General features: G+C 37.1%; 1 protein-coding gene across 3 annotated transcripts in view; it reads left to right on the forward strand.

Annotated features, from left to right (window-relative positions):
- The window catches only part of ZEB1 (zinc finger E-box binding homeobox 1), a 213,161-nt gene that overhangs the window by 177,814 nt on the left and 7,593 nt on the right, over positions 1-27,754 (forward strand). For 2 of the 3 annotated variants that reach the window (XM_023740605.1, XM_004386257.3), the window contains 5 exons: positions 2,460-2,522; positions 11,202-11,363; positions 15,225-15,427; positions 19,338-19,443; positions 25,871-27,681. In XM_023740605.1, coding sequence (XP_023596373.1) covers positions 2,460-2,522; positions 11,202-11,363; positions 15,225-15,427; positions 19,338-19,443; positions 25,871-27,681 — 2,345 coding nt within the window. The remainder of the gene's footprint in view (positions 1-2,459; positions 2,523-11,201; positions 11,364-15,224; positions 15,428-19,337; positions 19,444-25,870; positions 27,682-27,754) is intronic. The other variant, XM_023740606.1, reaches the window with a different exon arrangement.

Genomic DNA, 27,754 nt, shown 5'->3' on the forward strand with positions numbered 1-27,754 from the left:
GGCACTATTCCCTCATGTAGTTCAGGGATGAAGCAGAAAGGAACCTATTCCTGGGCACTATTCCCTCATGTAGTTCAGGGATGAAGCAGAAAGGAGCCTATTCCTGGGCACTATTCCGTCATGTAATTCAGGGATGAAGCAGAAAAGAGCCTATTCCTGGGCACTATTCCCTCATGTAGTTCAGGGATGAAGCAGAAAGGAACCTATTCCTGGGCACTATTCCTCATGTAATTCAGGGATGAAGCAGAAAGGAACCTATTCCTGGGCAGTACTTCTTGCAGTGACACTGTGTTCACATTACAGCATTAGTATAGTCCTGTTTTCCTTAGGCAATATGGTTTCAGTTGTTCAACTAAAATTGTGACCCCAATAATGAGGGAAAGAATCGAGACTTCCAGTGTTTAAGTTGTGGGAGATAAGTCGGGGACCAGATTCGGAAGCATACACTCATCTAAGGAGCCTAGACTTTATCCTAAGCAGTGATGAAGGAATGAAGAAATGAATATATCAGTCATTTGCTTAATTGAATTGCACATAGTTTGTCAATTAAGTATTATAATAACTACAAGCAGAGAAGTTAATAATGTCCAAAGTTTTAACCTTTAATATCAGTATCATCTTCCATCTTAGCAAGGAGTATCTGTGGCTGCTTTGACTTTCCCTTGAGGAGAAATAAAGGACATAGATAAACAATAATAAGTAATTATATTACCATCATATAATTACCTAATTGGCACACTGATTTTTTATTTTAGTGTAAGTAGATGCATTGGAGAGAGGAAAAACAATGAACACAAAGGCTGTTAGAGATTTATAGATACTTGGCCAACACTGGTGTTTATCTGGCAGTACCGTACACTCTGTAGTAGGGATTTTTCAGTTGTCATCTCGCTGATGGCACGTCTGAGGGGTCCTCAGTAGATGTTAGTCTCGTCATCATCTACTTCAGCAGTGTTGTTTGTTGATCTGTAAAGATGTGTGTGTATTTTAACTGTTTTTCTTACAGTGATAATCCTTAAGTACTAATATAAAAATTAATGAGCAAAGAAGATCTGCTGAATAAATCCACTTGATAATCCAAGAAACTTGCAGAAATACATACTTTAACTCAATGCAGAGACTTCACTTGGTTAGTGCTCTGGTTTTCAATTCAACAAACAAACTTAGGAGAAGCCTAAATCAAGATTTTTGACTGACATATTTAATGGGATTTGATTGGGCTTGCAGATAACTACACTGTGTGTTAGTATGACTTTATAAGTATTCTGATTATAATTATGATATCTATTCTTTACTAGTTGGAAAAGAGAAGCTGTTTTAATTCCTTAATGTCTTTCATGTATGCACAGGTTCTTAATAAACTACTATTATAAGAAAATGTACCGGAATATATAAAGGATACTTTTCTGCTTGCCAAAACATATATATTTACTTAGTATATAGAGTATTTACTCTGCACCTATTCTGTATATTTTAAAAAGAAAAAAAAACGTTACTGTCTAGGCAGCCCCACATGTGTTAGAGTAGAACTGTGTTCCATAGGGTTTTCAATGACTGATTTTTTTTTTTTGTTTTTTTTTGGAAGTAGATTGCCAGGTCTTTCTCTGAGACATCTCTGGGTAGACTCCAACCTCTAACCTTTCAGTTAGCAGCCAGGCATATTAACCCTTTTTATGACCCAGGGACTGCACTGTTCTGTATGAAATACTACAATTAACCCATTATATACATAGAGGCAGCAGGGGCAAAGAATAGACATCTAAAATGGTATATCAGTACCTGTAGTATCTATCAATAGTTAGAATAATGAATAGCATGAAAGAATAATGAATAGCATGAAAGCAAATGTATAGTGCCTTAGGTGTTCATTCTGGGCACAGTGAAATTCGGTCCGATCTTCCTTCCAGTTTTCTGGTACTCTAGTTAGACAGGCAAGGGTATAGTGGAAAGCAGAGCCACCCCTATCACCTGATAGCTGTATGACCTTGGACAAGTTACATAACCTCTCCAAGGCTCAAGTTTTGTCTCGTTTGTTTTTTTAACTTACAAAATAGATTGTAATGAAGACTAAAGGAAATAAGTTTATAAAGCATCTAGCTCAGTGCCTAGAACATAGAAATGTGTGTTTAGGGGAAGAAATGGAAATGAAAGAATCTGTTAACTGTAGGTAGAGCTCCTCTCCTAAAAAATAAAATCCCAGGACACATGTAATTCCAAAATTGTATATAAATCTGTAGTAATTTCCCTTCTCTTAAGATATGTTGGTGACTGCGGTAAAACTGCTGAATTTCATTTTAAAGTTTTACTTTCAAGGACACATTACCATATTGGTAAGAGAGGGAAAATCCAAATGAAATATCATCTATACCGAAAGTTTCCTTTTCAGAATTCTAATAGTTAAAATGTTTGCGACACATAGATTTATTTTAATCCCTTGTTCTTTGGAATCTGTCTTTCAGCAGGAAAGGAAAGACAAGAAATCCTGGGGCCTGAAGCTCAGGCAGATGAAGCTAGATGTACAGGTAGGTACTCTTGCCGCTTTCTTTCTTACTATCGTCTTTGAATAAGGAGACGTCTTTTGTGTCACTGGGTTTTACATTGTGAGTCAATTTAGTCTATTTCCTCCTCTTTTATCTCGGCCTTCTTAAATATTTAAGTACCCAGGCATATGGGGCACTGTATTAAAAGTTAGTCAGAAGTTTATATTCTTTACAGTATAAATTTACAGATTCATAGTACAGCAGATTTTCATTCTGTCAGGATAATTTTTAAAAAGTGCTTGAATGATGATTTAATCTTCTATAAAATCTTTAACCAAAGTTATAGAAATGCAGATCTAATCATTTTGAGTTTCATTATTAGTTACCAGGTAATTGTCCACAGGACAGAAATCAGAAGAGAGAATAAGCAAATATCATAGGTTATCTATAAATCCAATGAGAATCATGAATATTGATAAGTAAGTGAATATGTCACAGTGAATAAGAGACTCAGAAACTTTACTTGTAATGTCTCTGATTGAAAAAGACCAAAATGAAGTCAAATTGTAGTAAACAAGGAAATTTGCTTCTAGGTGACTAAAAGTACATACTCCCTGAGACTTAAGGCTATTCTTCTGTAATGGATTCAGATCAGATTTAAGAAGCCAAAGAGTAAGTGAAAAACTTAAATCCAGATCTTACATGCGATAGTACCAGACACTTTTAATGGTTCCCAAAGTCAGCTAGAACTTAGAAGGTACACTTTATAATGAATACCAGATTATGAAAAAATTTCCTCAAAATGCTGTACTTGAAAGTACTATGATTGTATTTTGAATATTCAATCATAAAATAAATATTTCTGTCATACGGTTTTAATTAAATTTTCTTTTTTCTCTCTCTTCTTTGATTTAATGTTTATAGATTATTTTTTCCTTTACTTTGCATTTTAGGAATAGTCTCTAGAGCCTCCAAATTATTTTTCAGTATGTAAGATGAGTGTGGTTCACAGTGATAAGTGTCAAAAATAGATGTACACGTATACTATAAACATTAGGACACCCATGATTGTCAGTTACTTCCATAAAACAAAGTGAATCTTCATGCTGTTATTAAAGATGCATTCCACATTAATTAAATAATAATGGAGTATATGGTAATTTATGGAATCTACAGACTAAGTTTTTATGTTCTGCCTTTAACTTGATTGTGTGTAATTTGCATGAATAAAGTATTCAGGTATGCTTATTATCAAATATTTGTCATGCTAGCCTACAGATTATATAAGATATTTAAACTAGATATTTGTTGTTAGTAAAACTGTAGTGTAAATGAACAGGAAAGAATCCTGTTTATTACTCTTCTACCTAATGTTAAATTTTGATGATTTATAAATATATTACCAGAATTACAGAAGATCGTTCGACCTCCTAGGCAAACACTATCAAAAAAGCCCTTCATGGTTCCAGGTTTACTGTATTTTACCTCACAGTTTGCTCTTCACTACAGAAATAGATTATGTCAGGTTGAAGTACTGAGTAGTACATACATTCCTTAAAAAAAAAAAAAAAAAAAATCGCGTCTGGCAGGTAAAGTACCTTGTACTGACCAGAACTGCTTTAACAGATGAGATCCCTTCCCCTCCCCAGCTCCAAGGTGACCCCTTCTGCGCTCTCTTCTTGGAACATGGAGAGTTCGGAGTGAAGCCCTGATGAGTATGGCTTTAGGGAAAGAAGGATGGAGATTGGAAGTTGGGGAATTTTGAGCAGTTAAACTTTAAAATTATGTTTTTCCTTTGCTTTTGTTGTTTCCTTGACTTCTAGGGAATAATGGGCTGACAAAGTAAACGAAAACATCATACAAAGGTTGCCATCATTAGTTTAGAACTTTGTCAGATCCTTTCTATAGCTGACTTCCTTTTGCAATTCATGAAGTTGTCAAGAGAACTGTAATCTGAGCTTAGTATTCAGAGAGTGAAAAATTCACCCAAAACAGCCTTTGTTCCTTCTGAGCATCTCTTTTTTGTTTCTATAGCTAGTACTGTTACAAAGTTTAAAAATGGATAAAGATAGGAGGAAACCTGAGGATACTTTATTCTGAGTGGAAAAAAAAAATGATGGCTAAACAAAAAATTTAGTTTTCTATTAAAGGTTGTCTTTCTGTCCTTGTTCTCTCTGATTTGTGATTATAGTTCTGTAATTCTGTACTTTTTAACAATCACCTGAGTCATTTCATGGTATCCTTATATGTTTCTGTGTGTGTGCTCATCTCTCGGATTTAAATGCATCAGTTTAGCAGTCTCAAGACCTGAGGATTTTCTTTATAATTGAGCTTTTCGTGGACGTGCACTTCCCAACACTTTAAATTTTATGAGTAAAACTTCAGAATTTCTTGTCTAAGCTGGAAATTGGGCTTGGTAAATATGGGTTCCCAAGACCAGAGTTTAGCAAATAGAGCAAAGGATTTGATATCAGACACCTGATAACAAATAGTCTGCTCCAGTAGTAGTACTTTTTACTGTGTGGTCTTGGAAGAGTTAGCTAAAATTTCTGGCCCTAATTTTTTTTATTGCAAAAAATTGTAATTGGGAAATTATAACGTTCACCTTGCAGGACTGCTTTAACGAAAATAACTAACAGTTACATAGCACTGCATGCCAGGGACAGTACTCAGCACATTATTATGTTAATGTAATCCTTATAACAATCCTAAAGAGGCACTGTTATCAAATTTTATAGTATGTAAACCAGGGCTTCCTACCTTTCCTTACAGTTCAAACCCCTGCTGAGGATTTGCATTTCTAACAAGTTCCCTGCTGAGAATTTGCATTTCTAACAAGTTCCCAGGAAGTTATACATAAGAATCACCTGGGGATCTTGTTAGACTGTAGATTCTGGTTCAGTATATCTCGAGTGGAAGTGCAAATTCCCAGCAGGGGTTCGAACTGGAATGAACTGGTTTGAAGCCCTGATATAAACTGATTACATCCTGCCTCACAAATTTTTTAATTGTACTTTAGATGAAGGTTTACAGAGCAAATTAGTTTCTCATTAAATAGTTAATACACATATTGCTTTGTGACATTGGTTGCCAACCTCATGACATGTCAACACTCTCCCCTTCTCAACCTTAGGTTCCCCGTTAGCAGCTTCCCTGTCCCCTCCTGCCTTCTAGTCCTTGCCCCAGGGTTGGTGTGCCTGTTTAGTCTCATTTTATTTCATGGCCCTGTCTAATCTTTGGCTGAAGTGTGAACCTCGGGAATGACTTCAGTACTGAGTTAAAGGGGTATTCAGTGGCCATACTCTCAGGGTTTCTCTAGTCTGTGTCAGACCAGTAAGTCTGGTCTCTTTGTTGCTTCGCAGATTTTTTAACGGACATCTAAAATTTTTTCATTCTAAATGTAAATAGTTACAAAGGATTTAGTTTCTGGCATATTAAAAAAGTTGATATTTTAACATCACTCTCTTATATGCATCCAGTGAAACCTATAGGCATTTAATACCTACTATCATTCATTTTTTTAAAAATATGAATAAACTGTTCTTTGAGTCAGAAATGTTACAACATAATGTTTATTCCTTAAACTCATATTTTCATTTCACATACCCAACAGAATTTTCTGCTAATATGTATTTCTTGTTTGGGAGTATTTATCAATTCATACTTTCTTTGCAACAAAAATATGTATATAAATTGAGATTTAAATTTCTCCTTAATTTTCAGGAACCACAGACCTCTTAAGTATTTAAAAATTTGTGGATTGATTTATATTTGTAATTATTATAGTACAAAGTTTATCACAACATAAATATATTATACCTTTTAATAAATAATTATTAAGAATAAAATATTATTGGACATGAGGTTAAAAAGCAGAATTATTTTTAAATTACTTCATTTTTCAGTAGTCTAAGTTCACTTATTTCTAGAATGAAAAGTGTTCAGCATTAATTCTAATCCTATTTTTTGTTTATAGACGTAAGGACTGAGATGCCTTATTCTAATAAATGAAAAGATGAAATAAAACTTTTGTTGCAGCTGAGTTACACAGTTCTTTGCATATTTTCAAGTTATATGCCAAAAACTAATGGTGATTTATCAGTAAAAATATTTTTAATGTCCTGTCATCTGAAAATTCAATTAACTACTCCTTCACTTTAAAAAAAATTTTTATTGTTGTGAAAATATAAAGAACACAACATTTGCCCGCTCAACATTTTTCACGTGTACAATTCAGTAAAACCAGTTACATCAGTCATGTTGTACAACCACCACCAGTGTCCGTTGCCAGATTTTCCATCCCCGTAAACAAAAATTCTATGCTACTTGAGCAGTGATTATTCTCCCCTTTCCCCGCCGCCCCCCCCCATTCCTCCCTTTTGCCCCTGGTAACCGCCATTAAACTCTAATCTCTATACCTTTGCTTATTCTAGGTACTTCATGTTAGTGAAATCATGTAATTCTTGTCCTTCTGTGATTAACTAGTTTTACCTTAGCATAATGTTTTCGAGATTCATCTGTATTATGGCGTGTATCGTGACTTCATCTCTCTTTATGGCAGAGTAATATTTTATGTATGTGCCACAGTTTGTTACCTGTCCTGTTGATGGACACTGGAGTTGTCTCCACCTTTTAGCCAAAGCAACCTTGAAGAAGAAGAACAGAGTAGGAGGTCTCTAACTTCCCTCACTTTTGTTGAAAGCAAGAAATTCAAAGCCACCTAATTTGCAGAAGAATGTGTTTCCCAGCCATTAAAATTATTCACTGCCTCATTTTCTGGGAAGTATACCGGAAAGACTTGACAAGTACTTATCAACGGACTAATTATACCTGGATTTTTGTTTGTTTTGTTATTGTTTTTTCTCACTTAGAGGCTTGTTGTTTATTCAGAAATGATTGGAGAAATTGAAATATTGTGAATTTCACTACCTTTTGCCAACATATTTTTTATAAAAATTCTTTTATCTTACCACATACAGTAAATATATGTGATCAATAACTTACCGATACAGATTTATTTCATTCAGTTTCTGGAAATTTTCAACCTAATAACCTAACTGGCAAAGGCACTTATAACTTCATACCACTTAGCCAAATCAGAATTTCTTTCTGTCAGAAAAGACTGTAATTTCATTTTCCATTCAAATAATTGTATCAGTACACATTTTGAGGAATTTTATAAAATTTCTGAGGAACTATATGAGGAATACCTAAATTATAAATAAACTGATCTTATAAAAATAGATAACTAATAGAGAGGTCAAGATTAAGATGATATAGAACTAATGTAATTTTTATAAGTTATAAAAATCTTTGTCTCCAGATGAGTACATTTAGAACCAGTACAAATATCAGCAAACTCATAACTTATTAAAGAATCAAGATTCATGTGTAAAGTACAGAATATTGAGTTTTGAAAAATATATGCTATTACAAAATTTATTATTCCTGCAGCTAGCGTATACTGTATACACACACATATATACATATATTTATTTTTATTTTTTGTTATTAGAATGTAGAAAATATTAACATTTTGTACGATGGAGACTATCTAATTGAATAAATATTTTATTGTATACTTTGGTAAAAACAGGTTTTAACTACCTTGTCACGTCTAACGATATGGAATACATAAGAAATCACATATAAATTTCATTCATGGATTAACTTGAAAAACATGTAGTACCAGAACACACTGCAGTTGCATTGACAAGACTCACTGACTTGTGTTGCTCTGGCTGTTTAGAGGTGGTTGTTTCCCAGCTGAGGACAGATCCTGGGAATGACTGTTGACAGTCCTGCTTTGCTCTCACCAGGCCTTCTGAAAAGAAATGTTTTTTTTTTTTTTTTTTTCTTAATAATAGGGGATGGAACAAGTGACAGCATTAAAGAAAAATTACCGTCACTCCCTCTGGTCACATTATTACACAGCTGATTTCATAGCATCTCAACTAGAGCCAAGCTCCCCTGTTTCAGTTGCCGTACATCACACTTGATAGAAATCCTCATGAACAGAAAAAAACACAAGGGCTGGAGTAGATTGATGTTGCTTTGATTGATCAATAAAGGTTTTCCCCAAATAGTATTTTGCGTTTTTCTACTGTCCACCCTGGAGGTTTTCACACATCAAGACAATGCACCATATTAATGTTCTGGTTGGGTGGAGGGATGCCCTTTTTTCTTTTTTTAAGAAAGAGTAAAAAAACGAGGGGAAAGGGGAGAAGCGCCTTTGAGATGTGAATAAAGAGTAAGCATGGACGTTGAGAAGCTGGAAATTAATTCTCTTAAAACCAACAGTACCAGCTTACCTCTTAAAAAAAGTCATTACATACCCCTGGATCCACTAACCCCAGTGTGGTGACTCCTGGCCTGAAATGAGAGTAATACAGTTCTCAGTGTATACCAAAAACCAAGCCAGCTGCTGTCGTGTTGACTCCAATGCGTGGTCAACTCCATGTGTTTCAGACTACAAGTGTATTCCAGAGGGTTTGTTTTTTTTTAAATTATGGTGAAAATGTATGCAATAAGACATTTGCCAGTTTAGCAATTTCTACATATAGAATTCAGGAACACTGATTACATTCTTCATGTAATGCAATCATTTTTTCCAAATTATTCCATCACCATTAACATAAACTCAATCAATGCCCACAAAATAAAAGTTCCATAGGGTTTACAGTGGCTGATTTTTCAGAATTAGATCACCAGACCTTTCTTCTGTGGCACCTCTGAGTGGACTCAGACTGCCAACTTTTCTGTTAGCAGCTGAGCACATTAACTGTTTATGCCACCCAGGGTCTCCCTCTCAGTATATACCAAAAAACCAAACCCATTGCCGTTGAGTCAGTTCTGACTCATAGTGACCCTGTATATAGCAGATGCTAAATAATTGGTACCTGTAGTTCCTGGGTGGTGCAAACGGAAAGAGAAGTGGTAACTTTGGTGCAGAGTAGGACAGTATGCAGTACTGGGGAAGCCAGCACAACTTGACCAAGGCAAGGTCATGGAAGCTTTATAGACAAAAAAAAAAGAAAACCCTATGGAGCACAGTTCTACTCCGACACAGCTGGGGTCACCGTGAGTCAGAATCAACTCAGTAACAACTGGTTTTGGAGTCTGTGGGTGGCGCAAATGGTTAAGTGCTTGGCTACTAACTGAAAGGTTGATGGTTTGAATTCACCTAGAGGTTCCTGGGAAGAAAAGCCTGGCTGATATATTTCTGAAAGATCACAGCCATTGAAAGCCCTTTGGAGTACAGTTCTACTCTGGCACACATGGTCACTATGACAGCGACTCATTATTGGCTGTATTGAAAAGGAGAAAATGATGTCATAGTAATCAGTGTCGCCACAGTGACTGTGTCACTAGCTCTAAGGATTTAAACAGCAGACGCCCTGAGGAGCTCATCTACTACTACCATACAGGAGACTTAGCAAGATTGTTTTATTAACGAACTATTGAACAAAAAGATGCTTATTTTGCCTTTTCAATTTGGCCCAGTTTCAGACTGCTAGCATTGCTGTTTTACACATTTAGACCTGACTGCATGCAATCACTTGCTGTTATATCTTCTATAAAGCAGTTAGCCAGGAGACACTTGCGAGCCATACTGAGCCATTACACTTAACCACAGCATGAAGTCGACACTCTCCCTGGAGCCGCTGGAGGACCTGGAGGAAGAGCACAGTGCAGTAATACTGGATCAGGAGCTCGGCAGTGCTGTGTGCTCCCCTCTCAAATGGAGCACGTTCTGTTACTCTAAGCCTTTCTGACTGTTTTTCAGGAAAAAATACCTCGGCCTTAACTCCATAGTTAAACACTTATTGAGGCAGAAACAGAGGGTATAGTCTTGTTTGTGTGTGGATACTAGAGGAGGGAAGAATCAGTTTTTATCAGTTTGATACCTTTTGACTTTACAGAAAATCTTTCCAGCTATAGGTAATTATTAAAGCTATTTCCCTAAAAACACATAACTGAACTGACTCTCAGAGTTGTTTGCATGAGAATGATTCAGCTTTAAAGTACAACCTTAAATACATATTATATGATAGGTTGATAGGAAGATGATCTTTGAGAACTAAGGTTTTTTGTTGGTGTTTTGTTTTTTTCTCCTTTGCTTTATCATTGATTGAGAAATTAGGAAATCAGTCAACTATATTACCTTCTCTATGGCTTGTTTATTAATAAACGGAATAGAAATACAACTCAAAAGCTTAAAAGGGATATTGTTAGACCTGCAAGACATTTCTAACACTTTGAATTTGTAAAGCAAAAGGACTTCTTAACAGAGTACAGGTAGTCCCCTACTTACGAGGAGGTTCCAACACATAAGTCAGTTCTGACGTAAGTCGAATACCTCTTTTTTTTTAGTTTTCATTATTATTGCCTTTTATTATCAGTATCTTTATAATTCTCATTTTTATTTGTCTTTGGGGTTTGGAAACATTACATATAAACATTGAATTACATGCTGCAACATTGTATGTAGTACATATTACTAACAATAAGAAAACAGATGTAAGTGGTGTTTGTCGAAACTCAAATATAAGTCGGACTACCTGTAGTACAAAATGAGTGAATTTCATTTTTAGTTTTCAGTAAATATTTCCTAAAAATTCAAGAACAGTCGTGCCTTCTCTCAAGATAATTTCTTATTCAGTAAAACTTTGTAATGAACGGTGGTGAAATGACGTCTTATAAAGTTTACGTTTCTTTTAGTAAAAGATGATGAATGTGACTCAGATGCAGAAAATGAACAAAACCGTGACCCTAACGTTGAAGAGTTCCTGCAACAACAAGACACTGCTGTCATTTATCCTGAGGCACCTGAAGAGGACCAGAGGCAGGGCACACCAGAAGCCGGTGGTCATGATGAAAACGGTAAATGGAGCCCAGCACTTGTTTTCCTTTCCATCTTTAAAGGATCGTGATTTCTATGACTCTACTGTGGGAACCTCCTCTACTAGAGAGAACATATTTTGAGAGCCAAAATTTATTGCAGTTGCCTGTAGAGAGTAATCTTCTATCAGTGGCACATTGTGGTAACTACAGTATTAAAATAGTGGCTGCTCACATATGCAGCGGTAATGCCACCGCCTGGGAGATGATTAGCTCAGTGCCTGAACATCAGTCTCCATTCACTCACATGGCAGCAGACAGCAGAGATGGGAACTGGGTGACCCTTACTGTCCTTTGATTATTTTCCACTGTTCTTTTAGCAACAAAACATTATTGTCTAGTTCTAAAGTACTAATTTTGAGACAAAGGTTTTTCTGTACCTGCTTAATCCATTCTGATATAAATAGTCAATGTATAAATAGTGGGGAAATGCAGTAATAATGTGTGCAGACCCTCCTGAAAAGAAATAGGCTGTCATTCTGCCTCTCTAACCACTATAAACAGAGGAAAAGATCAAGCAAATGTTCCTGCAAGAAATGTTAAGAGCTCTGACCAAGAGCTATGGAGTTACTTGAAATTTGTAAGGATGCTAAAAGCAGTAAGATCCTCAGTCTGGTTTGATTTTGCCATGGTTCCCAGTTTAATGACTAGATTAAGCTTAGTATTCACATAATCAACTTTTAAATTTTTGAAGGAAATTGCAAAGGGTGAACTGCATCTTCCATAAACCAGCAGTCAACTATGAAAAGGGGCAGAAACAAAAAAGACAGAATTTTCTGTATCTAAATCAGGAAATGAGAGGAGGGGGCACTCTAGAACTCTTCCCACCGAAAAAAAATGTATTTCTGAAGAATGTAAGTTATTGACCTTGGGGACAGTGCATGTCGGCTAAATCATTCATGTTCTGTTGATTTATTTGCATATTTGGAGAATCAGTAGTTATTGGCATTGTAATCCTGTAAGGCCCTGCCATTTCTGCTTTAATTTCTAGATTTTTTTTTCTTTTAAAGAACATGTGTTACCGTTTCACCTGAAGAAGCAAATTACAGTGAGATGAAAGGGATATAGAAAATAATTACACACACACACCTACACCAATGTATATATGTGACAGAAGACTCAAAAAGCCTCAGTGAAAGAAAAACATTGTTTTAGAAATTTCCATTGCATAGCTCTACTAAGGATAAACCTTGCAAAGTCAGTATCATGAATCAGCACAGTAAAATCTCACAAAAATTGGTGAACTAAACCTTCTGAATTAGTAGAAAGTCTGAATTATAGAATATATTTTTAATTCAGGTGTCCCTTAATGTCAGGTATATAATGTAACTTAACTAACTACTAATAAAATATTCCGAAGTAGACATTCTGTCACACCGGCCATGTCTGTTTATATGTAAATAGTGATTATGTTCAGAAAATCTTAAATTTTTTAATTTTGAGTGGATTAAGGTCCTGTTCCACAATCTTGTTTTATACATTCAGTTGCCAAGTACTTTTTTTTCATAAATTGTAAACAGGCAAACTTTGAGTTATCACAAATTCTGAGTCAGTGGAGAACAAATAAATGAGATTTTTTTAAAGGTTTTATATCAAGTAGTACTATCAGTTTGAAATGGTATGCTGATTACCAAAGGAAATATTAGGCTATAAAAAATAAATTATTTTTTTTAAATGGAAGTGTGTTCATGGTCACGGATACATTAATTATAGACAGTTCAAAAAATAGTCAAAGATAGGTTTTTAGGAGTATTGAATATAGCTGCCTTAACTTTCTTATAAAAATTCTGGAAAGAAACACATTCCCCATAAAAGCCAAGCCTTCATTGTTGTAAGTGACTTTTAAAAAGCAGAAATCCAATGTTTTTCAAAAATAGAAAAAAAATTGCATTGAACTTTTAAACCTGTTCATTTTCATTCTGTAACTTATTATCCTAAATATTCATATTTACTTTTCATTGTTTTATGCTGGTGGACTAAAAGAATGAATTCATATCTCATGTCTATGAGAAAATGCAGTATATATTGATTTATGAAAATAATAATTTGCTGTCAGAATATCATGAGCAACCTGTCATTTCACAGAATTTACCAGTGTTTTGTTTATTGAATGTGAGGGTTAATCATGAAGGTGATGAAGAAAGCAGAGGAGAGTGAAAGCAGACAGCTCTGTGGCACATGAGCAGCTTGATTAATGGAAACCATGTTACATCGTGGTGCCGGTAATGAAAAACCCACAGTGGTTGGCTTTGACTTTTGCTGTTGTACCAGAATATTTCCTCAAGTAGCTAATTTATTTACCCAAAGGAGAGGGTCATGTTAGAGTCACCCCCAACAGAAAACTCTCTGGTTTAAGTTGGCTTGTTAGCTGGTCACTAAAGATACCATGATAAACTTTTGGGGATTGGGGTTTGATTTTATTCACATACTTAATACATATTTCAAAGTATTTAACTAGCTATTCAGAGTTCAGGTATTCAGTCAATTATTTGCAGGATGATCCTTGAGTAAGACATTAAATTTGTGTGGACTTAAATTTCAAGAAAGGTGATAGATGCATTTGGAGATTATTATGAAGTTTTTTTTGGTAGTCTGTTTCTCTATGGGGAATTCAAAATGAAGGTGGAGATGATATTTACAATAAGATGTCACTTAGGGACTTCTTTGAAAAAAATAAATCACATCTGGAAAACTACTCTTAATTAACAAATTGATGAAGTATTATATTTTAGCATTGTCAGGCTTAGATGGTTCCATGTTTAAAAATATAGTTCATTCAGTGAACTCCAGTTGATTCAGAATGCCTTTATTCTCTCAAAGCTATCCTATACTTAGACATATAAAATTATACAGAAAACGTGTCAGTGTATTTCAACAGGAAGACTATGAAGGATTGTGCCTGGGAGGTCTTTATAGGCTAGTCCTAGAACTGGTTCCCATCACCCACCCCTCCTCCCCGTCCCACACACATTTCTTCTGGTCTGAACTCGGTCATATGGCCAACACCTAACCATACGAGGGTCTGAGAAACGTAGTCTAACAGTGTACCACCTACTCCTTGATGACAATAACTAAAGGGTCATTTTCAAATCCAGAGGAATGAGCATTAAATAAATCATCATGACATTGCTACCAGTGGTGAGTTCCTGTTGTGGAGTACAAATCCTCATCTATAAATGTTTACAAATATATACACTTAAAAAGTAACCTACATTCTAATTCTCTTTTGTTTTCTTGGTCAACTTAACCACACAAAGGAAGGGAAGAATTATGTTTAGCAAACAAGATACGGACTTTCATCCTGAGTTCATCATTTACTGGCTGTGTGATCTATTTAACCATCCTGAGCCTCACATGTTCTTTTTTATAGAGATGAGTAACACTGGATTGTTTTATAAACGTAAAATATAAAACGAGTAACACAGTATCTGAGGAGCCCTGGTGACGATAAGCACTCAGCTGCTAACCGAAAGGTCAGCCGTTCGAACCCACCAGCGCTCCACAGGAGAAAAGATGTGGCAGTCTGCTTTCGTAAAGATTACAGCCTTGGAAGCCCTATGGGGCAGTTTTACTCTGCCCTGTAGAGTCGCTATGGGGTCACTATGAGTCGGAATCGACTCCATGACAACAGGTTTTTTGTTTTTTTTTTTTTTGTTTTTTTTGAGTATAGAGTCGCTATGAATTGGAAACAACTCAACAGCAATGGGTTTCCTGCTTTTTTTTTTTTTTTTTTTTTCCGGTTTAGCACAACATCTGACACATAGCTGCACAAGGACTCGGTGGTAGCTTTGGTAATATTTTCTGAATGTTTTGAGTTTAGAATGTATGCTCTTTCTTTTACAGGAACACCAGATGCATTTTCCCAGTTACTCACCTGCCCGTATTGTGATAGAGGCTATAAACGCTTTACCTCTTTGAAAGAACACATTAAGTATCGCCATGAAAAGAATGAAGATAACTTCAGTTGCTCTCTGTGCAGTTACACCTTTGCATACAGAACCCAGCTTGAACGTCACATGACATCACATAAATCAGGAAGAGATCAAGTAAGTGAGATGGCTGAGAGTTCACTCACTTCCCAAATTCTGAGAGCTAACCTTCACGGAAGGCAGGGGTTTGAATACACTGAAAAATGGAAAGGTTGTACTAGACAGTATCTTGTCTACAGGCTTACAAAAACGAAAGTGATTATTCAAATTATCTGACCATTTCTGAGTTAAAAACACATATGAACATTATTTTAGAGGGAACTATTTTTTTTTTTTCTTTTTCAAGTAAGATCCTATTCATCTTAATTTAATTATTTTGCTTATACTATAGCAAATATTTCTCTAAGTTTGTAAGATTTCAAAATTCATCCTATTAAAATGTTTAGTGTGCTTTGTAGGAAAAATAAATATACATAAACCACATGACTCAGTACTTAGCAAATTCAGAAGAAAACCAAATATATAATAAAGTTTAATTTTCTGTGAACCAGTGATTCCTTTATTTATTCTCAGTATAAGCTACTGTGGGATTTTTCCCATAGTAAGGGAGGTTGCCTCATCTAGGAATTTTGTTTAGGTTCGAAACCATTTTTATTCTGAAGACTCAACTCTCATATGGTTTAATCTACTTCTATGTTACTATGCCCTGATTTCTAGAAGCATAAACCAAGATTATTCTGTAATTGTAAGTTACATTTAAGCTATTGGTTTTATACTGAAGGATTAAAGCCAAGGAAACTTTTGCCAATTGTCTTTCTTTTTACAAGGTCCTGATAACTATAAGTAAATTTAATCATAATTAGAATCTAGGGTTTATGACCTAATTTTACAGTTTGACTAATAAATACTGGGGAAAAAAGCTAATAATCAAATCAATATTAACATAACTCCAATTCCTAAAAAAATCAAATAAATACTCAACCAAACAGGGTTGCTACGTTAGAGTATATGTTGAGCTTGGGCCACATGTCCAATTTCTTATATCAAAGGATGGTGAATATTACGTACCTGAATCTGTGAGCACTGTGACCTTTATTTGTACCTGATATAAGTCGTGTATCACACAGAGAACAAGTTAGACCCTTTACTAAGATGGCAGCTAAACCAGGTGGAAAAATGGTAACCGAGCAGCGTCAGTCTGTTTAGGCAACAACAGTCCCAAAAGAACAAGACGATGGGGGAGAGGGTGGCAGTCAGGCAAGATGGGACCAAGATTTCCTGAGAGAGACTGATGGTTAAGTCTGTGATGGAGCACCTGAAATGGAGGGTACACAGAGAAGGGATTACTCAGTCAGACATCATCTGTGTACCACTGGTCCTTGTGGGGACCGAAGGGATTACTCAGTCAGACATCATCTGTGTACCACTGGTCCTTGTGGGGACCGTGCAGAAGAGTGCTTTCTGCACGTTAGTGTCCTGAGGCCACTACGGTGTCAACATGCCTTGGGAAAAGAGCCTGTTCACGTGCCATTGCAGGAGTAGGGTCATCCTCCAGCTGCTGCCACCCTATCCTCTTTCTACCAAGAGCCCTTGTCAAGGGAAAGGATCTCTGAAGGCAGCTAGAGCTGGTGGTGAAAGCAGGAGATGCCATTATAAAAACAAACAGTAAGATCTCTGATGAACACAAAAGCAACTTTTGTGATGATTTTCCTGATGAGTGCAAAAGCAGTAGATCGATGAAGTGTGTGGTCAAGCTACTAACAAGGTCGGGAAGGAGCTCCGATAAATGTGGGGACCAGGAATGTGAGGAAATGTCATTGGGAAGCCTTGGAAACAATTTAGGTTGCTAGGCAACAAACTAAAGGGTAGCATGTCTATCTTGCTAGTCTTTGAAAATCATGCCCAGGGCTAAAAATTAAGCAGCATTTCCATGTCTTTTTAGTTTATTCTTTCTACAGATAGTTGAGTTTCCATTATGTGTTAAGTCCTGTCCCAAGTATTAAAGGCACAATAGTGAAATAGACAAGTAAAGTCCCTGCCCACAGGGCACATACATGAGTAAATAATATAAAGTAGATATGAAATGTAAAAACAGGTGGTATGAAGAAAAAAGTAGAGTAAGAGGCTAGAAAGTAGTAGAATCTGCTATTTTTATGGGGCAGAGGAAGCTTTCTGAGGATGAGACATCTGATCTGAGGCCTGAATGAAATGAAGGAGCCAGTTATGGAATATTCTGGGAAGAGCATTGCAGTCAGGGGAACAGAGGGAGCCGTGGAAAGGCCTTGAGACAGATACGTCCCTGGCACGCTCAAGAAACAGCAAGGAGGCCAGTGTTCCTGGAGCCCAGTGAATGAAGGGGAGAAAGATAGGTGAGGCCGGAGAGGTGTGGGGGCCAGGTGATGTAGGCCTTTGTATAGGTCATGGTCACAACCTCTGAATTTATTCTAAAGTGTTAGAGGGAAGACTTTGGAAGATTTTGAGAGAGGCAGTCACATAATCTGCCTTTTATTTTTAAAGGAGCACTGGCTGTTGGGTGGAAAATAGACAAAGAGAGACAAGAATGGAAGCAAGGAAGCCATTTAGAGGCTGTTTCTATAATCCCGGCCAGAGAGATGGTGATAACTTTAAACTAGGGTAGTGGGGGTGGACATGACGTAGTAAGGAATGATTGGACTCAGAATACATTTGGATGAATTGCTGATGGACTAGATGAGGGTGTAAGAGAAAGGGGAATCAAGGATTACTCCAGAGTTTGGGGCTTGAGATACAAATGTGGGAGTTATACTAAAACCAAAGCCCACTGCTGTCAAGTTGATTCTGACTCATAGCAACCCCATAGGGTTTCCAAGGCTGTGGATCTTATCTTACAGAGCAAACTGCCACATCTTTCTCCCGCAGAGCCACTAGTGGTTTCAAACTGCTGACCTTTCAGTTAGCAGTTGAGCATTTTAACCACTGTGCCATGAGGGCTCCTTTATTATCACTGAATATACTAAACGTAAATACGGTGTTTAAAGCTGTGGGTTTGAATGAAGGAAGGCCTGATACATAATAGGTACTCATTCTTTTAGCTGGGGTGAGAGTGACACGAGTAGGACTTGACTCAAGCCTCTGAAGGATGGATAGAATTTAAACACTCAGAATTAAGGGGATACATAGCCAAGGACGAAGGAATAGTACGAACAGAAGCGAGGTGATTGAGAAGAGCAGTATTGTGTAAAAATTGTGACGTCCTCAATGATTGAGGCATGCACTTCTTACAGAGAACTGGTGAAGAATAAACCTGGAAATTTAGGGGCTAAAAAATTGGAATCTGTAGACTTAGAGTCTTTATCCAGGGCTTAATGGAAAAACCTTTGGAGATGTTGAGCAGGAGTTGATACAATTAAAATAGTGCTGTACAATATTAATCTAAAAATGGTGTGCAGAATGCATTAGAAATATATGCAAATGTGAATTTAATCAAACAGAAAGCTCTTGTAATTATCTACATTGGGCTGGAGAAGATGGAAGTTTTTTTTTGTTTGTTTTGTTTTTTTATTAAATCACCAGGTTACAGAACATTTGGAAATGTCAGACATGTAAGAGACAGGATGAAGTACTGGGAAAAAGCCCAGCCTGAGAGTCAGGACCTTGTGTTTCTGTGGACTGACTGTGCTTTAGAAGGTTTATTGATTTTCTTGTCCTTATTTTCTTTATGTTAATTAGAGGACAGACTTGATAATCTCTAAGTTCCCAGCCTGTGTACATGACTGCATTTTTGCTAAATACTGTTGCTTAATAAATTATGGCTCCCATACATTAAACTGGAATGTGGAGATTTTTCTCTGCATCAGAATTCCTTTCCCACTATCACCATCGTTTTTGGTAATAATTCCAAATATTAGATTTCTGTGACTGCTACAGTTTGAGGCCTTTAAGGAACAAAATTATCATCAAACTTACCCAAAACATTACTTTTAGCAGGGTGTACTTTATATCTAAAGCTCTTTTGTTTTATAAATAAAACACCAATTCTTTCTTACAGAGACATGTGACGCAGTCTGGGGGTAACCGTAAATTCAAGTGCACTGAATGTGGAAAAGCTTTCAAATACAAACACCACCTAAAAGAGCACTTAAGAATCCACAGTGGTAAATATTTGTTTCTTCCTACACCCTGAATATCTTAGCATTCTTGATAAATACAAATAAATCTATCATAACGTCATCTACGCACATAATCAGAAATTCTGTGCTTTTCTTTTAGGATAAAGACTACTGTGTAGACATTTTCTGTTTAAATGTATTTTATTGGAGTCTTAACCTATGACTAAAGCATGTCTAATTAATGTAATGTGACATACTCCAAATTTGGTAATCAGAAAATAGTATAGCATGTTTTAACAGCAGTGCAACCTAAAAACACTTCTGCTTTCTAATGAATATTAATTTCATTGCCTCTTTTGCAGAATTAAGGGAATAAAAAGGGTACAATTTGCACAGAGAAATAGAAGGTGAAGATATTCTGTATGTGAGAGAAGTAGAAATGGAACTCAAGAGAAGGAAATGGTGGGGGGGTGATGGGGAGACAGTGAGAGGGCAGTATGGGGCAGAGAACTACAGCGTTAATGAGAATGTAAAAGAGAAATGTATTCCCTGTCATCTTTACTTTTCTCCACATCTTCATTTTGTATATTATTAATTATAAAATGAATACTGTTTTATGAAAAAATATTATGTGTATTTTAGTGAATTTATGACAAGCAAAGAAAGCTATATTTATATTTTCATTTCTTTAACAACTCTTCTTGAACTTTAACTTATAAAGAAAACAGCAACATCCCACACCACTCTATGAAATCTGTTCATCCCCTAATTAATTTTGATGTGTTATTTTAGATTTAATTAATTTTTAATAAAAAAATAACTATTAGCTAATGAATGGGAAATGGTAGGTGTTTGCACATAGCTGACTTTGTGAAAATTATTATATATTTTACAAACATATTATTCTACAAAATAGTATGGTTATATCTGTATTTTATTTTGGAAATATGTTTCTAGAAGTTTTATGGTGTTGCTTATTGAGGCTTAAATAATGCTGAAGTTACCACTTAAAAATACTCAAACCAAGATTATTACCAAAAACATTTATTTTCACACATTTATTAATGATTCTAGAAAGTAGAGATTGTCTTTTACAGCCTGCCCACGGGATCCATTTCTTAGCTCCTGAGCTGCTGAACAACTTTTATCAATAATAATGTATTTTTAATAACATACCTTCATACCAGAAACAGTTTGAAGGTGCTAACAGACATGTAGCTAATTCAAGAGGGTAGAAAAATGTCAAAATTGAGGTTCATGTTGTGTGCTGTTGAGTCGATTCCAACTCGTAGTGACCTTATAGGACAGAGTAGGACTGCCCCATAGGGTTGCCTAGGTTGTAATCTTTACAGGAACAGATTGCCAGGTCTCTTCTCCCATGGAGCAGCTGGTGGATTTGAACCACTGACCTTTTGGTTAGCAGTGGAGTGCCTAACCACTGCACTACCAGGGCTCCAAAATTGGGGTAGAAGAAGGAAAATAAGACAAAGCTTAGAGTGAGATTCATGTCACGTACAAAATAACTGTCTTCTGGTCCTATTGCAGTTGGATGAGGATTGGGCAGATATATAGATGATACAAAGTTGGGAAGCATAGATCATATCAAAGAGAAGAGTCGAAATGTAAAGCCTTCTCCTCAGATTAAAATACTGGTCTAGAAACAACCATTTGAAATTTAGTTGCAAAATCCCGCAGCAATATTCAAAAATCAAAATCAGTCTCACTCACATGGTAAGTAGGGAGCTACTGCCTGTAGTGCAGAGAAGTTCTCAGGGCTGGGTTGGTCTACAAGTTAGCTGTGTGCTGTTGTATGCTCCTGCCACTGCTGCTGCTGTATGCTCCTGCCACTGCTGCTGCTGTATACTCCTGCCACTGCTGCTACTGTATACTGCTGCCACTGCTGCTGCTGTATACTCCTGCCACTGCTGCTGCTGTATACTCCTGCCACTGCTGCTGTATACTCCTGCCACTGCTGCTGTTGTATACTCCTGCCGCTGCCTCTGCTGCTGCTCAGGAAGCCAGATCACGGAGCATAGAGCTCCCACTGTGCTCTCTACCCTGTCCATTCATTATTGATTTATACTTGTCATGCTCTTAAAATTGTTTAATATGAGGTATATATCCATTTAATATATCAAGAAATTTTAATTTTAAAACAGTAAAAATGAAGTAAATATTAAAAAAAAAAAAAAGAATGCCATGAAATCCATGCTGGAAGTAGACCGCAGATTAAGCTCTAAGCTTTAGGAAATAGAAAAACTGCAATCAGCAACAAGACCCAGAGTCTCTGTAAGTAAAACAAGTCAATTGCTAGAAAAAGTACAGCTTTCCCTGATGCTAAGTCCATAGAGAAAGTTGCTTCTGGAAGTATAAAGAAGAAAAAGAGCAAAAAAAATGTCAGCCTTAGTAATAGCCTTAAAATAACACAGCAGAGAATTTGACAGGGTTTTCTTTTTAAATAAAATTCTTCAGTAGAAGCCAGAATTGTACCAAAGTTCAATTCAGAAAAATCGTTTCTCCAAGGTGGCCACTTGGATACAATCTAAGTATACAGCGCTTTGATGATCTGATGATCTGGTTTATTCTGAGGGAAGATTTTAGACAGTGCTACTCAAAGTGTCGTCCAGGACAGGTGCCAGTCTGCCAATGATGTGTTACTGGGTTCTCAAAGAGATAAATACAGAATTAAGAGTAAACATTTAGAAACTGTTACACTAAGACATTGCTGTGATATTTGTATTATATTTTAACAAAATATTAGTCTACATTAGATTGAAAATATTTAAAAAACACAACTGTTCCTTCACTCTACAGATAGTTTTAAGAGCACTGTTTAGAATATCTAATAATGGATGACCTGTGTATCCCTCAGGAAATCCTCTGAAATTTTTTTTTCCACAGGTTTTTAAAAGGTATTGAGGATCAAGGTTCAAAATTATACTCTCTAAAAATTGCCTGGATTGTTGCTATATCCTGACACCCATGAATTTTAATAGTGGGCCATATCCAGAGTCATGTGTTAACACTCATTCGAACTCCACATGTAGGAGGTGAGATACAATGAGAAGGCCACCATACCTCTACTCAGAGGTGAGACAAAACAGCAAAGGGGCTCCGGTCCTCCCCAGAAAATAACCTGGGGTTTGTTCTAACACGTGCCAGATACTCAAATGGGTAGTAAAGATCATATGATTCCCCATCCTCCCCTCACTCAAAAAAAAAAAAAAAAAAGACATTAGTCATTTTAGCAAGGAAAATTTTTATATCAAATGCAACAGAACACCCACTTCAGCCATTAAAATAAATTTCAGTATTCATAGTACATCTGACTTGGAGCAGTACCACCTCTTGGTGTAATCTCCAAGCTAAACTAGTTGCAAATACTAACCTAGGTAGACAAATTAGATGGTGTACTTACAGTATAAACTATAAATCTATAAAGTTAGAAACTAGGCATTTTCTAGCTACCATGGTGACTTTGACTTTAGAATAATTGTTCTATAGGTGCTCTTTCTGGCAGTGGTTATATATCAGGCCAATCTCAACAATGATAAAACTAGCATGTGTTGCACACTTAACTATGTACCAGCCACATGCTTGTTACAGTCCCCACAATAATCCTATGAGGTAGATACTATTATTTCCTCCTTTGTACTGATAGGAAAATGAAGCCTTGGAGAGCGGTATTGTCCAGTGTCACTCAGCTAGTACATGGCAAAGCTGGGGCTTAGACCTAGACATCCTGACACCAAAGTCATTGCCTTATCCACTTTGTTCCTCCATCTCCGTGGTTGTAAATGTAAAATAGTCTGTATTACAGATGCTTGTCTTTCTAGTGTCTCTAAGCAGGAGAACAAGCATCTAGCTCATCTAAAAATGGAACCAAATCATTAAGAATGTTCAAAATAGAGACATTATCCCTTGTTTTACCCCCATTGGAAAATTTTATCTGATGTATTTTGAGTATTGAATCCCATTCCAGGTGTCCCAGTTTGAGAGACATTGATAAACTGGAGAATATACAGAGGTGGGTTAATAAGCAGGTAAGGATTCTGAAAACCACGTCCTATGAGGAATGGTTAAAGGACCTAGGTATGTTTAATCTACGCAAGGGAAGGCTACGGATACACATGAGCTCTTCATACGTTGGAAAGTCTGGCATAGAGAAGAAAAGCTACACTTGCTCTGTGTGTATCAGAAGGGATGGTAGGAAGCTGACTTAGGCTAGGTACTCAACCTTTCTCTCAGTGGATATGATTTTTACAAGAATCACTAACGTTTATCGAGGTCATACTCGGAGACTTGTGGTATTATCTCGTATAACCCCTACCACAATTCAGTGAGGACGTATCTACATTACACACAAAAACACTGAGGTGTGTGGAAAGGTTAAGAAGGTAGTGTTTGTCAGAGCCAAGATTTCAACACAAATCCACGGGCCTCAGCAGAACCAGACTAGACTGCCTTTCATAGAGCTGTCAGAGGGTAGTAACCTCCTTTCACTAGAAGAGTTTAAGCAGACAGTAGCTAATGGACTACTAGCCGAAAGGTTAGCAGGTCAAACCCACCCAGAAGTGCCTTGGAAGACAGGCCTGGTGATCTGCTTTTGAAAGGTCATAGCCTTCAAAACCCTATGGAGTAGAGTTCTGCTCTACACACATGGGGTCGCCATGAGTCAGAATCGACTTGACAGCAACGAACAACAAAGTTGATGTCACGGATGATAGCAGATGAGCTCTTTACTGAGAAAGAGGCTGTGCTAGAGGACTTGTTAGATCCCGTCCAAATCTGATTTCAGATTCTTCGAATAATGAGAATACTAGATTATATTTCTGAGAGAATATAACGTATCTTTTTTAACTTTACAACACTAAAGTTAATTACTAGCAGAGATTACGTTGACTTTCTCATTGCTTTCATTTTAATTCATAAAAAAGGAGGGAAAGAACTTTAGTTTGATACTAAGTACATAAATCAGCATCACCACATTTCATAATTCTACAATTAGCCATTCATTCATCTAAAAAATATTTAATGAGTGTCTTAGTTATCTAGTGCTGCTGTAACAGAAATACCACAAGCAGGTGGCTTTAACAAACTTGTTTTCTCATAATTTAAACCAAAAACAAAAAAATATTGCTGTGGAGTTGAAATCTCACAGTTTAGGAGGCTAGAACTCAGAATTCAGGGCACTGACTATAGGGGAAGGCTTTCTGTGTCTGTCGGTTCTAGGGGAAGGGCCTTGTCTTTTCAGCTTGTTTCCTGGTTCCTTGGAGATCTCCATGTGGCTTGGCATCAGTCTTCCCCCATCTCCGCTTGCTGGCTTGCTTGTTTTAATCTCTTTTATATTTCAGAAGAGATTGACTTAAAACACAGCCTACACTAATCCCATATCATTAACATAACAAAGACAAAGACAGCACATTCCCAAATGGGATTATAACCACAGGCACAGAGGTTAGGAATTACAGTACCTATTTTGGGGGACATAGTTCAATCCATAACAATGAACATTTTTGTGACCTGCACTGTGATAGGTGCTGGGAATAAATGGCAGACAGGACCCAGAGGCCTCCACTCTATTCAAGCTTATCTGTAACCTATAAACCTCAAATTAATAAGCCATAAATATAAATTAAAACAAAAGTGGAAAATTAAGCTTGTATGAAAATATTCCATTTAGTTCAGGGCTTCTCAAAATTTTCTGCCAAAGTATCCGTAATGACCAGAGGGAATAAATGCCTTGTACCTCCGAGTAGTCTAGGGAAACAGCTCAGAGGAGGCCTCCAAAAGCTAGAAGCTTCTTTGAGGTTGTGTTTTCTTCCTTAACAATTTTTTCGTATGTTGCATTTTTTCTCCATAATCTAGTCTGGGTCTTAATATAAATTGGAACTCCAAGATGCTTTGCATACCCACTAGAGCATTGCCTTTTATCTCCAGGGTACATATACCCCAGTTTAATAGCCAAGGATTACAGCGTTACCTTGTATTTAAAGTTTTCTCCCCAGTAGGATATGGAAGTTTATCAATCAAGCATAAATGTTCATACTTGTAAAGTCTTACAGGAGAGTTTACCTACTTCGTCTCTCCTAACATTAATTTCTCTTACAGTCGGTTAAATAGAGTAAAATATGGAAAACTACATAGGTTGGTGAAAAAGAATAAGAAAAAATGTCTGCAAGATTAGGTTATATTTGGTATTTGAGAATTATTTGCAGTTACAAAGGTTGGCAGAAATTTTATACACTGAGAAGTTTCCTTTATTGGTTACTACATGTAGTTCAGACTTAGATTTTACCAGTGTTTAGAACATTTAGGTAGGTTTTGAACTTAAAGTGACTATTCTAAATAAAATTATACCCAGCACACATGATAACCCATTTGCAAATTGGTATTGCTTGTCTTAGGAAAAATGTGAGTTCTTTAAAAATGTCTGTGTAATAGTGAATATAATTTTGTTGTTGTTGTTTAGGAGAGAAGCCATATGAATGCCCCAACTGCAAGAAACGTTTTTCCCATTCCGGTTCCTATAGCTCCCACATAAGCAGTAAGAAGTGTATCAGCTTGATGCCTGTCAATGGGCGACCAAGAACAGGACTCAAGACATCTCAGTGTTCCTCACCATCTCTGTCAGCATCACCAGGCAGTCCCACACGACCACAGATACGGCAAAAGATAGAAAATAAACCCCTTCAAGAGCAACTTTCTGTAAACCAAATTAAAACTGAACCTGTGGATTATGAATTCAAACCCATAGTGGTTGCTTCAGGAATCAACTGTTCAACCCCTTTACAAAACGGGGTTTTCAGTGGTGGTGGCCCATTACAGGCAACCAGTTCTCCTCAGGGTGTGGTGCAGGCTGTTGTTCTGCCAACAGTGGGTTTGGTGTCTCCCATAAGTATCAACTTAAGTGATATTCAGAATGTACTTAAAGTGGCAGTCGATGGTAATGTAATCAGGCAAGTTTTGGAGAATAATCAAGCCAGTCTTGCATCCAAAGAACAAGAAACAATCAGCGCTTCATCCATACAACAAGGTGGTCATTCTGTTATTTCAGCCATCAGTCTTCCTTTGGTTGATCAAGATGGAACAACCAAAATTATCATCAACTATAGTCTTGAGCAGCCTAGCCAACTTCAGGTTGTTCCTCAAAATTTAAAAAAAGAAAATCTAGTCCCCACAAACGGTTGCAAAAGTGAGAAGTTACCAGAAGATCTTACTGTTAAATCTGAGAAGGACAAAAGCTTTGAGGGGGGAGTGGATGACAGCACTTGCCTTCTGTGTGATGGCCGCCCAGGAGATCCTAATGCACTTCCAGAATTAAAGCACCATGATCTGAAGCAGCCTGCTCGGCCGCCTCAGCTCCCTGCAGCAGAAGCTGAGAAGCCCGAGTCCTCTGTTTCATCAGGTACTGGAGACGGCAGTTTGTCTCCCAGCCAGCCACCTTTAAAGAACCTCTTGTCTCTTCTAAAGGCATATTATGCTTTGAATGCACAACCAAGCGCAGAAGAGCTCTCAAAAATTGCTGATTCGGTCAACCTGCCACTGGATGTTGTAAAAAAGTGGTTTGAAAAGATGCAGGCTGGACAGATCTCCGTGCAGTCTTCCGAACTGTCTTCTCCTGAACCAGGCCAAGTTAATATCCCTGCAGAGAACAGCGATCAGCCTCCGTCTACAAACGCAGACGAACCCCAAGACAGCACAATAAATCCACAGAGCCCTCTGAAGATGAGTAAATCTCCAGTTTTGCCAGTGGGATCGACTGTCAGTGGTTCCAGAGGTAGAACGCCATCCCCATCACCACTAAACCTTTCCTCGTCCAGAAATGCACAGGGTTACGTGTACACAGCGGACAGTGCACAAGAAGAGCCACAAGTAGAACCTCTTGATCTTTCACTACCAAAGCAACAGGGAGAATTACTAGAAAGGTCATCCATCACTAGTGTTTACCAGAACAGTGTTTATTCTGTCCAGGAAGAGCCCTTGAACTTGTCATGTGCAAAAAAGGAGCCACAGAAGGACAGTTGTGTTACAGACTCAGAACCAGTTGTAAATGTAATCCCACCAAGTGCCAACCCCATAAATATTGCTATACCTACAGTCACTGCCCAGTTACCCACAATCGTGGCCATCGCTGACCAGAACAGTGTTCCATGCTTGCGAGCACTAGCTGCCAATAAGCAAACGATTCTGATTCCCCAGGTGGCTTACACATACTCAACTACCGTCAGTCCTGCAGTCCAGGAACCACCCTTGAAAGGGATTCAGCCAAGTGGAAATCAGGTAAAACCCCATCCCAGACCTGCTTGGTAAAGTGCTAGTTCGACTTATTTCAGTTAACATTTTCTAATAAAAC

The sequence above is a fragment of the Trichechus manatus genome, unplaced genomic scaffold (assembly GCF_000243295.1).
Source record: "Trichechus manatus latirostris isolate Lorelei unplaced genomic scaffold, TriManLat1.0 scaffold00160, whole genome shotgun sequence".
In the NCBI taxonomy this organism is placed as follows: domain Eukaryota; kingdom Metazoa; phylum Chordata; class Mammalia; order Sirenia; family Trichechidae; genus Trichechus; species Trichechus manatus.